Genomic DNA, 12308 nt, shown 5'->3' on the forward strand with positions numbered 1-12308 from the left:
GTTGCTGGGATTTGAACTCTGGACCTTCGGAAGATCAGTCGGGTGCTCTTACCCACTGAGCCATCTCACCAGCCCCCTACTTGGTCTTCTGCTCTGGACCAACTCACTAATACTAAATTGTTGTCTTGGCCAGGTTACGATGTAGTGTCCCATTAAACATCTATTTAACCATCGTCGTTTTTAATTAGCTGTATACTGGATCAGCTACTCATCATCCTACCATTGTATTTACAGTTGGCTTTTTAACTACAGTTTTTACAGGTCAGGTCTTTATTATGTAATACGTGATTTCATGGTAAAGGTAGTTGCTACTTTATGTTGAAGTGATACAGAGTAAATTGAAGGCAAAGATTGAAGATAGCTACTCTTATTTCTCCCAACTAGTTTTGTGCATTAAGCAGAACAGAACCAACCTTATTCTCTGTTTTCTAGACACTGTTGTGAAGGACCAGGCTCGAATGAGTTCCACTAGCATGGCAGGGGGCAGCACGCCTGTCAGCAGCGCCAACATGATGTCAGGTTGGTGATTGGTCAACCCTGTTTTAGAAAGTAGAAGAAAGTTACTGTTCTTAGTTTCAGTTCCCTGTTTGTGCCTGTATACCCTTTCTTCTGTAAAATTCTGAGTGTGGTCGGTAGGAGTCCATTGGCATGCATTTGGGTGGAAACCAGAGGTCAGCCTCTAATGTGGTTGGTTGTTCAGGAGCCGTCCACTTTGTTGTGTTGAGTTATTTTATGTATGTGCATGTGCACCACAAACCATGGCTTTCTCCCTGGAACCCACCAGTTAGGTTAAGCTAACCGAAACTGACTAGACAGCCCCAGGGATCTGGCTTTTCCCCTCCCCAACCCTAGGTTCACTTGAATGGTGGGGAACAATCAAACATTGGTCAGTGTGGTATATATAATCTGTGCTGCTAAATGCTCTTGGTATACTTTTAATGACATTGACCTGTAAAATATTAACAGTGTCTCCCCCTAAATTATAGTATCCCTACAGAAAATTTCTTGCACAGATTTGAATTCCCAACAAACTATGAAGAGCAAAGAGATGTATTTATATATGTGTGTATGTAGTTAGTGATTGGTTTTTTGAAAGAGTCTTGTATAGCTCAAAGATATTTCTCACTTACATACTCCTTTCAACCTTTGGTATTTTGAATCATGAACAGTAATCTCCCATATTCATGGTTTTACTTACTCATGATTCAAAGGAACTATTTGTCTGGTATCTGAGAGAACTCATATTCATATAACTTTTTTTTTTTAAAGATTTATTTATTGTATGTAAGTACACTGTGGCTGTCTTCAGACACACCAGAAGAGGGCATCAGATCTCATTGCCACTGGTTGTTAGCCACCATGTGGTTGCTGGGATTTGAACTCAGGACCTTCGGAAGAGCAGTCAGTCCTCTTCCCCACTGAGCCATCTCACCAGCCTTCATATAACTTTTTTAAAGGGGTCTGTTATAATTAGTCTTTGAACAACTGTCACTCAGTGGAAAAAGGTACATTCTTACCTCTAAGTGGTGATTGTGTTTGGAAATTTATGACTGTGACTAATTTATAAATTAATCTATTCTATATATGTATGTAGAAAAACAGACTATACATATATAGTGTTGGGGACTAGCCAAGGTTTCAGGGACCTTGGGGCGTTGGAACACATAGCCCACAGATAGGATGGGTGTCTTGTATTTGGGGGAATTGAGGGAAGTGGGGAGGAACTGGCTGATTGATGGCAAACTGCATAATTGTGATGGAAATGGAGAAGGAAACAAGTGGAAATAAATTTCCAAAAACCAATCATCACTTAGAGGCAAGAACGCCCCTTTGTCCAGTAAGTCACTGTCATAGTTTGACAGTTGGTTAAAGTCTAATGCTGTTTCAGCTGCCCCCCATAGCTGTCTAATAAAAACTGAGTAAAAGTAGTTGTGGCCCCAGTCCTTGGAGTCACATTTCTTTGTAGCTCACCGTGTCTTACCAAAAGTCACCCACAGAGCTTCTAGACAGTGCTGCCCTAAGCAGGCTGCCAATGGTATCTGTGTGTAATTGTCAGCTGGCTGACAATTCATTAATTAAAATAAACTCACTAATTAGAACTTTTTGTATTTTTAAAAAGATATTTACTTGTTTATTTATTGATGTGCATGAGTGTCCTGTCTTCGGACACACCAGAAGAGGGCATCAGATCCCATTACAGATGGTTGTGAGCCACCATGTGGTTGCTGGGAATTAGATTCAGGATCTCCGAAAGAACAGCCAGTGCTCTTAACTTCCATCTCCCCTAGAACTTATAACTTTACCTTGGATTTATACAGATTAAACTTTGAAGTGCGCAAAATGTAGGCAAGAGAAATTGTAAAGAAAAAAATTAGCATTGTGTTAACTTTTGGGGGAAACCTTATGGAAGATTTGATGGCTCTGATGTTTGGTGTCTGTCTCTGGCTGATGGCTCTTTTCTTTCAGGGATTTCTTCAGTGCCAACCCCTTCACCCCTTGGACCTCTGGCAGGCTCACCAGTGATTGCTGCTGCCAACTCACTTGGGATACCTGTTCCAGCTGCTGCTGGCGCTCAGCAGTAATGACCCCCATCTATCTTCTGATACCTGAGCAGAGGTGGGGAAGTCCACCCTCTCCTTGATGCAGCTTGCGCCTGGCTGGGAGGGGTGAGAACACTTCAGAAGCACCGTGTCTGAACCGTTGCTTGTGGATTTAGTAGTTGAGTCATAAAAAAAAAATTATAGGCTGATTTTCTTTCTTTCTTTTTTTTTTTTTTTTTTTTAAATCTTGGACTTTTCATAACTCAGGGGATTCCCTGAAAAAATTACCTGCAGGTGGAATATTTCATGGACAAAATTTTTTCTCCCCTTTCAAATTCAGTTTATCACCACTAAAGAACAAAGATAAACTGGCCTCAGTCCCAGCTGCTGCGTTTGGGTGGAGATTTCATCCCCTTCCCACATTGCTCTCTCCACATTGAACACTCTTGGGGCTTATATCTCATGTTCTTCTCCAGAGGTTGTAAACTGTAGTTCATCAAGGGAAGAGGGGAGGGGAAGGTGGGGAGGGTGGACCCTGTCCCTCCTGGAACACTGTTCTGCTGCCCGGCCACTTCATCTCTTCTCCCAGGACTGCATCCCTTCATCTCTTGTCTCCAGGGCTGCATCCCTGGCTTCCTCCGGCTCTGCTGGAGGTGGGTCTGTCTTATTTACATCAAGATGTTAAAAGTCTACCCAACTTNCAGACAGATCTGAAGCTTTTTTCTGAACGAATCATGTCTTACTAACTTAACCCTAAATGATTTTAATTTTAGTTTCTATTTGTGATACTTTCTGGGCTCCTTCTTTGGTCTTTCCCTTTTCATTTCCAGACATGCTGTGCTTGATAGCTGCTAGGAGAGGGAAGGCAAAATCTTTTTCAGTTTTCTTTGACTTGGCCATTTTGAAGACAGTTANTTAGTGGGCATAATTTATTGCTTTTTAAAAAAGAAATATTGTCCATATAAGTTTCATGCTAGCACTCTTAGGAGCTTATGGGTGATGTGGCCGCACTGGGTTCATTTTAAGCTTTGTCCTTTCTCCCCCCTGCCTTGCCCTTTCTTCACATGCCATCCAGTGAGGAGCCCTGCTCTCAGAATTGGAAGTGTGTTTGAGAGGCAGGAGCAGAGCCACTATCTCCAGTGAACCAGAAATGGTAGACCTGTAATTGTGGGAAACTATCAGTTCTCTTGTTATGGCCCTGCCATCCCTTGCTGTGTGTATATATATAATACTTTGTCCTTCATATGTGAAAGATCCAGTGTTGGAATTCTTTGGTGTAAATAAACGTTTGGTTTTATTTATCAAGGTTAGATTTAAGTTCCCTGTGTAAAGGTCTCGCTGGGTGGGTGTCTCACATTCAAACCTGAGGGGACTACAGCCCATACCATGGAAGCTTCCCAAGGCCCTCATTTTTATACACCCCTCATTTGACCCATGGTACTGGGCAGGGCAGAGAGGCCTTAAAAAGCACCACAAGCCAAAGCGTCTCTGGGGATTAAGGATCCTTTGCCATAAAACTCATTCTGTGTCTCAGCATTGCAGGGATTGGGGATAGGAAAAGTCGCCAGTTTTTGTGTGTTTGTGTGTGTATAAAGTGGACTTTCCACTGTAATCCAACCACCTAAGTTTATCAGGTGCTTCACTGAGGAAGCCTAGTTTTTTAAGCACAATAGCAAAACATCAGCTCTGTATTTTCTCCTGTTATTTCATTACAGTAGCTGCCTGTGGGGACTAGGAAAAAAAATCTTCCAACATATTTTAAGGCCTAAAATCTTAGTTCCCCATTCTCCTACCTTTTTAGATTCATAAGCCTTTCTCACCTGGCATTATAGATAAAACATAATTGTTTGGGGAGTTGAATTTAATTAACTTACCTAACTTTGTAACCCATCTTGGCTTTAGTAACTTTATCAAGGTGGTGGCTTTAGCGAATGTAATGATAAAAGTAGAGGATGCTAATGCTGTTCTTAACGTTTCTCAGCCACAGAGAGAGCTAAAAGGACGGCAGAGTGAGTTTCTTCTCTTTGGCCACTTGCAGTGACTATTTATTGTACTCGATTCTTGTGTGCCCTAGCGTGCTATGAAGGTCACCATGTTGGATTTGTGCAGAGCTGAAAGCACCAGGTGTGCCAGAGATGCAGTTTGTGATTATGTTTGCACTGGATCGTGATTTGAACAAGACACTTAGACTGATGAATTCTTTCTTTTGAGGTGGAAAGGAAAGTTGTAGATCAGGACTCCACACCCTGCTCACAGCTCAGAAGTATAGGTGTGTCTGAGGCTGGTGTGGACAGCTATGGATAACTGGGCCTCCTCACACATCAAACCTGTGCAAGAGCTGAGGATAAATGCAGAGGACTCTGGTGTGCCACCAAAGAGCCCTTTAAATAAATCAAAGCTTAAAAGAAAAAAAGGAGTCATTGCAGAAATGTGGAGAGTTTTAAAAGATCTGAGTGGGGGCGGGGGGTAGGGAGGGTCAGGGTTTACAGAGTAACAACTTCTGTGTTGTAAATTACCTCATCTGTACACCTTGTATTGGGACACTATTTCTCAGCACTTCCTGTGTCGGTATTGCTTAGATGGCGGGATGGATGCCAATATGAAACAGCTGTGTTGGCAGTTACTCTGAAAGTATTTTTTAATTTTGTTTTGAAGTGTGCCCTTCCCCCCTTTAAGTTTAAAGTCAGAATTCCCCTCCTTGATTTATTGGTTGTAATTGTATTGTAATTGGTATGACTAAGACATAACTGTGCTGGGAAGAAGTTGTGCCATGAAGGTCTTTAATTTTTTTTTTTTTTAAATAAAAACATTTAAATCAATGAAATCTCCATGCAGCCTGAGCAATATGCTTCTCCAACCGACACCGTGTGTAATAAAGGATGGTTTAGTTTTTATAGGATTTGAACTTAATACTGGGTTGGTGGAAATGTTAAGTGGGAGAAATTTAATATTGGTGGAGGAACTCTTAAGTTTTGGCATCTAAGTACAGTGGAAGGGAGCATCGTGGTCCTATTCATTCATACCCCTGTCACACACATACAGGTACATCACATATTTTCTGACTTAGTCACATCTGTTAGAATTAGGGCCACTCTGCTTGGGAGAGAAGGGAGAATGTATGTCAAGTGGCTGACATTTACCTAATTCCTCTGGTCCTCTGATACGGAAGGTTAGTCCTTGGTCTTCAGTTTATCGGCAATTCACAGTGCTTTGTGGCAGAGGCCCTTCCCTCCTCAGGACCTCTATGTGTTTTAAGGAAGGAGAAACTAAATATTTATTGTCTGAGGCCTTGCTCACCCCAAACACTGATTTTCAGAACTTCTGAGTGGCCCTTAAAATTTACAAAGGCCTATGAGAACAGCGTGTTTTAGGGAAATTTTTTTCTTTTGAACAGTGTTAAAAATCCCTGTGGACAGTGAACTCTGAAGATATCACAGCTATGCGGGAGGTGGGGTGGGACTATTTTGCAGTCATGGAGACATGGACTTTGCATGTGCTGATGAGCTTGTGGGAACATATCAGGCAGTTTAAATACCTGCCACCATAAATGGATGACAAAGTGTATGAAACAGGTATCTGATTTATCAGCAGAGTGAAGTCCACACACACACCAGAACACATTTGCTTCTCATAACTATAAGAACTGGAGGATGTTGGTATCCTAAATTTCTCGTTTGCCTTATAAAATGTTCACTGCATAGAATTTTACAGCTGTGACTTGTTGGAGGTTCCTGGGGACTGATAAGTTAGGCTTAGATACAAGAAACTATCATCTACTATAGTTGAATCGATTGATTGTGCAAATCCTGGAAACTAGTTTTGTCATCACCGTCTACAAATTCCACAGCAGGTTTTCTGCCATACTTAGAGGTGAGCATGAGTGGTTCTTCACAGTCACGGAGCCTTGCCTGCCTTCCTGCTGGTATTTTCTTAGTGTTGCAGTCCTAAGGGATGTTCCTAGTTGTAGGTCATTTGTGCTAAAGAGGCTGACTTCTAGGACCACGTCTCTCCTCTACCCCCTTTTTTTGTTCGTTTGTTTTGTTTTCTGAGACAAGGTTTCTCTGTGTAATTGTTGCCATCTAGGAGTTGCTCTGCAAACCACACAAACTCCAAGCTCAGACTGGGATGGTTTCTTGAACACACACCCTAATACCGATCAGAAGAGGGGCATAGCTCAGAAGTATCTGAACTGTGACAACAGACATCTTTTTCAGTTGGCTTAGAAAAAAAACACAGTGAGCTCATAGCTGGTGCAGGGATTTTAATGGTACTCAAGCCATTTTAGATACAACACTTCATATTGACCTTTAACCTGATGGGTCTTACATAAAGCTTGTGGAATCTCTTAAAATTAACAAGCCTCAGAACATAACTGGGGATGTGGTTAACATGGTCCTGTTTGAGTCAAGTCTCTTCTCTGTGTCAGAGATGGGCAGGCATGTTACAGCAACAATATGAAATAGCTGACAGGCATGGAACAAAATGGCCATCGCTATTCTGATTGGTGGGGGTGGGGGTCAAACCATAATAGTATCAGCCCTGGCTAATCCTGGAACTCACTATGAAGTCCAGGCTGGCCTCAAACTCAGATTGACCTATACTACCTCCTGCGTACTGAAATTAAAGGCGTGCGCCTTAGCACCCACCAAGAACCATTTCTTGGTTGAAGAAGAAATTAAACTGATCAGATGTCTTTAGGGTGACATGTTTTCCTCAGAAGTAAGGTTTGAAAACTTGTATCTACATGCCTCACCCATCTAGGGTTCCTTTCCTTGAGTCTACTGTTGTATTTCTTTCTCTTTTTGCCACTTGAATTTTCCTTGTGTTTTTGTGTTGATCTTATTGTCCCCCACACTTATAAGTCATATCCCTGATGACCTTGCTTCTCTTACTAAAACCCTTTTTCTAAAATATAGGTAGGCCATTGTCTTTCAGGAATGAAGAAGAATGAGTAGAATAACATAGTGCTTCCTAAATGGCCAGAAATATCTTGAAAAGGGGCATCTCGGAACCTTCTTAGGTTTGTAGCCGCAGGCCAAACTGGATCAATAGGACAAGAATGTTTATTTAAGGAACCCTAGTGAGTAAGTACCTGAAGACAAAAGAAGTAATCCCAACTAACTTAGTAAATTTAAACACAGATTGTGTTTGTTTTGTGTTTTGAGGTAGGGTCTCTAGTTCTAGCTTTCTGAAATTGTTATGTAAACCATGCTGGCCTTAAACTAACAGATCTACCTGCTTCTGCCTCAAATGCTGGGATAAAAGGCATGTGCCACCACACTTTGCTCAGAAATCGTTTTTTACACACCTATATATAGTAATATAAAATTCAAACTCTTCTAAATAAGATGGGTACATAGAGAGCATCAGAGTGCTCGTTGCAGTGTGGCACATAGTATATAGACTTCGTAGGCTTTCTTTGACCCTGTGAGAAATCTGACCACTTCCAAGAAGTGACCTAACATAACTGCAGATGCCCTGCTTTTTAAACAGAACCTTCACAAGTGACTTTTATTTTAAGACATTACCAATGTGTCCCAAGACATAAGAAAGCTGTAACAGATCCAGAAAAGAGTAGCCATCCAAGTTGAATCTTCATTATATTGGGACAGGGCCCCTGTTTGCCCTCCTTGGTCATAAACTCTCCTGTCCCAGAAGTCCCAATACTTTGTTCTATAAGACTGAATTAAGCTGGATGGTGGTGGTGCAAACCTTACTCCTAGTACTTGGGAGGTAGAGCTAGGCAGATCTCTTTGTGGCCAGACTGGTCTCCAACAAAGTGAGTTCTCGAACAGCCAAGGTGACACAGAGAAACCCTGTCTTCAGGAGGTGAGGGAACTGAAGTACAAAGAACCTGTTGAAGACTGTGTGTTCAGATTAGATGCCAAGTGTAAGTGCCCACCAAAGTTTTAGGATATAGTAGACGAGCAGATGGTACTTTACTATATAACTGTACAGTGTGCATAAGGTATCTATAGGTAGGCTATAGATCTCTGAAAAACTGGGTTTTTAGAAGAAGGCAGAAGATGTCTTCACCAGAAAAGAAAAAGTATCAGTTGAGCGGGACAGGTTTCCATTCAGGTCAGCCAGTTTTCTGATTTTCCCAAAGCCCACAATGGCCTTTTGGCTGTTCCTCCTACTCTTTCCTCTGACACTCTTATCATTCTGGCCATAGTATGTGGAGATTCTTCTTTGCCACCATAAAATTGCTCTTGCCCTGAGCCTTCCACATAGGCTCCTCTAGAATGGCCAGTCTATTTCTTATACCTGTTTGTTTCTACACCTAGCCCAGGTTGTTCTAGAATGTAACAAGTAGCTCAGACAGACCTGGAACGTGCCTGCAATCATTTCTCTACTCCCCAGTGCTGAGATTACAGTTGTATGCACTCTGCTTTACCTGGCCCCAGTTATCCTGTACAAAATGTTACTTAAGGATGTTGGCTTATGAACCTGGTTCTATCCTCAACAACTTGGAGTGAGAGATTAGATACGAACTATGTAGAAATATCAAATAATAAAGCAAGAATTAAGGTTATATACATGGAATAACTCTAGCTGGTCTAATTTTTAATACCTAGAAAATGTTGAGGATTGTAGCTTATTTTTGAAGCCTAGCATGCATAAGGCTCTGGATTCTCCTAGCTCAGCAATAAATGAGTCTAGGAAACTTAAAGATTTCCAGTCAACATGGCAAAGGGGACTAATTTGTATAGGCACTCACTTATTGCCCTTAATGCCTGTAGCATACCACAATTTACTTTAAAACAGAAGGCCCATATTAAACAGGGAAATCCTCACCTTTAAAGGAGAGTTTATCCTGAAGACAATGTACATACTGAAGACTAGATAGAAATGAGCCTCAGAGGATAGAGACAGACAGAGACCCCACCTGGGGGCCTTTCAAGGTAGAAACTGAAACAGTCCCCTGATATTTGTAGAGGTTACCTCTGGGAAAACATCTGGAAGAAAACAAAGTAAGTATTAACTATTATTGCCTCTGGTAAATAGCCTTACGATAGCACAGGAAACCCTACCAGGAAATGACTCTTAAACTATTCCATGCCTTCTTTCTGTTTTCTGAGTGGTGTGTATAGCAGCAGCTGTGCTTTCAAGGAAGCCCTAGCCCCTTTCTGTTTCGTTATAACAAACTTTTTCTCTTAATTTTGCTCTCACTTATTGTCTTGGACTCTTAGCCTTCTAGGGCAATTACTCTAGACTGAGATTTAACCTCAAGTAGATTGGGCATCTCCATTTGGATCAGGTTCAAGTTTGTTCCAGGTGGTTTCTTCTGAGTCACATGTTGAAGCTAGCTACCTGGGACCTGTTCTCCATGGTGAACCAGATGAAGTCACATAGCCTTGTGCTACCTTGTTGGCAAAAGTCATCAATCAAGCCCATCATTGGTGAGACAAGGATGTATGCATCTCATGTTAGGAGAGCTATTGGAAGTAATATGGCAAAGGATATGATATATAGTCTTAGAAGGCAGTGAAGAATCAGGACCCATAGTGTAATCAACCATGCTATCTCAACAGAAACCGAAGGTCTTTAATCATTTGAAGTAACCTAAAACCATAAGTTGCATGAAATATAATCATTCAACCCTTGTATCCATGAAGGATTTGTTCTAGAACCCCACTCTACCCCAGATACCAGAGTCTACCTAACCTTGATTGAGTTCTTTCTGTAAAATGACATTGTAGTTAATCTCGTACATTTCCCACATACTTGTAAGCCACCTCTGGATAATGTCCAAATACAATGTAATGTCATGTGGATAATCACTTTCAAGACTGGGTTTCTGTGTAGCCCTAGCCATTGTGGAATTCACTCTGTAGATCAGGCTGGCTTCAAAGTCACAGATCCATACCTGCCTCAGTGCCCCAAGTGCTGGCACTAAAGATATACATCACCAGCACCTGGCAACTATGCTCTTTTTTTTTTTTTTTTTAAGATTTGTTTATTTATTATATGTAAGTACATTGTAGCTGACTTCAGACACTCCAGAAGAGGGCATCAGATCTTGTTATGGATGGTTGTGAGCCACCATATGGTTACTGGGATTTGAACTCAGGACCTTTGGAAGAGCAGTTGGTGCTCTTACCCGCTGAGCCATCTCACCAGCCCCAACTATGCTCTTATTTATGGAAAAATGTCTTTAGTTGTACTTCAATTCAAAGCTAATATTTTTCTTTTGGAGGACTTTCAATTCTCAAGTGAGTGGATACAGAACAATTACAGAGGACCTTTAGATGTATTTACCATAGAAATCTTAACTATGTGTTGTGTGTTGGTATGTGCATAAAAATGTGGGTACCCAAAGTGGATAACAGGAATTGAAATTGGGTCCTCCAGAAAAGCAATATGAGAGCTCCTAACCACTGAGCCTTCTCTCCAGCCTCTGTTTGTTTTTTGACAGGGTTTTAGCCCTTTACAACCAGAGCATCAGCCTCCTTGGTGTAAGGATTACAATTGTGCACCTCCACACCTGATACAATTCTTGTTTTCCAACAATTGAGATCAATTCTGAGTTTGAGGCTTCCTAGCCAGAACAAAATGAAATCTGCTGCAGAGAACATCTGCAATCTAGCATTGTTATGTTTATTGGGGAAGTAGTTACATGTGTTTCCACTTCATAATTAGTTAAATAATACGTTATAATTGGTAAAATAGCAAGAGGGTCAAATGTTGAAAGCTTTAAAAATAAAATGGGAGAACCAACAAAAATGAACCAACTCTAAGAGACTGGGGAAAAGCTAACGTAAATCCATCACCGGGTCAGCTGTGAGAACTCACAGCCATCGTGGAGATAGTGAGACTGACCAGCCGGAAGGTGATGGGGAAGAACGGGTGTGGTAGCCTTGGGAACAGGATAAGTTTAGGAGCACTAAAAACTTTCTATGAAAAGTTAATAACGGCTGACATTGAAAAATGACTTCTTTGTGCATGTTGTTTTGATATGTTTTATTGTTAACATAGTAGCCCAATGTACATGTAACACTGTATCACTCTGGTTAAAACATAAACTAAATTTTAATAAATGGATATTTATTTTGAATACATTCTTTCCCACCATTCCAAAGGCCCAAATTCCTTGTGCAGGCTACCACCTGGTGCTTATGTTTCCATCGCAGCTCATATGGTGGCCTTTCTAGTAGACAGTGCCCCAGTTGAAAGATAGGAGGGGGGGCTGACGAGATGGCTCAGCGGATAAGAACACTGACTGCTCTTCCAAAAGGTCCTGAGTTCAAATCCCAGCAACCACATGGTGGCTCACAACCATCCATAAGGAGATCTGAGTCCCTCTTCTGGAGTGTCTGAAGACAGCTTATATGTACTTACATATAATAATAATTTAAAAAAAAAAAAGGTAGAAGGGACGACCGACTCTTTTCTGGAACCTGGGAGGGAGGTGCTTGAGGAGAAATCTTCTGAAGAGCAGAGGTCGAAGATAAAAATCAGCACGAGGTAGAAGCAGAGAGAGCCAGTGATCTGAGAACGAATGTGTACACAGGTGAAAGATGACGGACAGAGGACCCTGGCACTACAAGGGTTACCCCCTCCTCATGGTTTCACTACAAACCACACCAAAAACTAAATGTTTCTTTAAAAGTCTAAGAAAGATGTCACTGTTCTTTTTCCCTCCACACAAAAGCCCAAAAGGAGGGTAGGGCCACCAAGCTTTCACTCAGATGGAAGAAATCAGCACCACTCCTCAGCAGGGACAGAAATGTGCACTGGAGCCGGGCGTGGTGGCGCATGCCTTTA

General features: G+C 41.5%; 1 protein-coding gene across 2 annotated transcripts in view; it reads left to right on the forward strand.

Annotated features, from left to right (window-relative positions):
- The window catches only part of Csnk2a1 (casein kinase 2 alpha 1), a 46463-nt gene extending 41031 nt beyond the window's left edge, over positions 1 to 5432 (forward strand). For both annotated transcript variants that reach the window (XM_029535819.1, XM_021192153.2), the window contains exons 12-13: positions 433 to 519; positions 2467 to 5432. In XM_029535819.1, the coding sequence (XP_029391679.1) occupies positions 433 to 519; positions 2467 to 2582 (203 nt within the window). In that variant the 3' untranslated portion in view covers positions 2583 to 5432. The remainder of the gene's footprint in view (positions 1 to 432; positions 520 to 2466) is intronic.
- Positions 5433 to 12308: the final 6876 nt, after the last annotated feature.

This window comes from Mus pahari, chromosome 3, assembly GCF_900095145.1.
Source record: "Mus pahari chromosome 3, PAHARI_EIJ_v1.1, whole genome shotgun sequence".
In the NCBI taxonomy this organism is placed as follows: domain Eukaryota; kingdom Metazoa; phylum Chordata; class Mammalia; order Rodentia; family Muridae; genus Mus; species Mus pahari.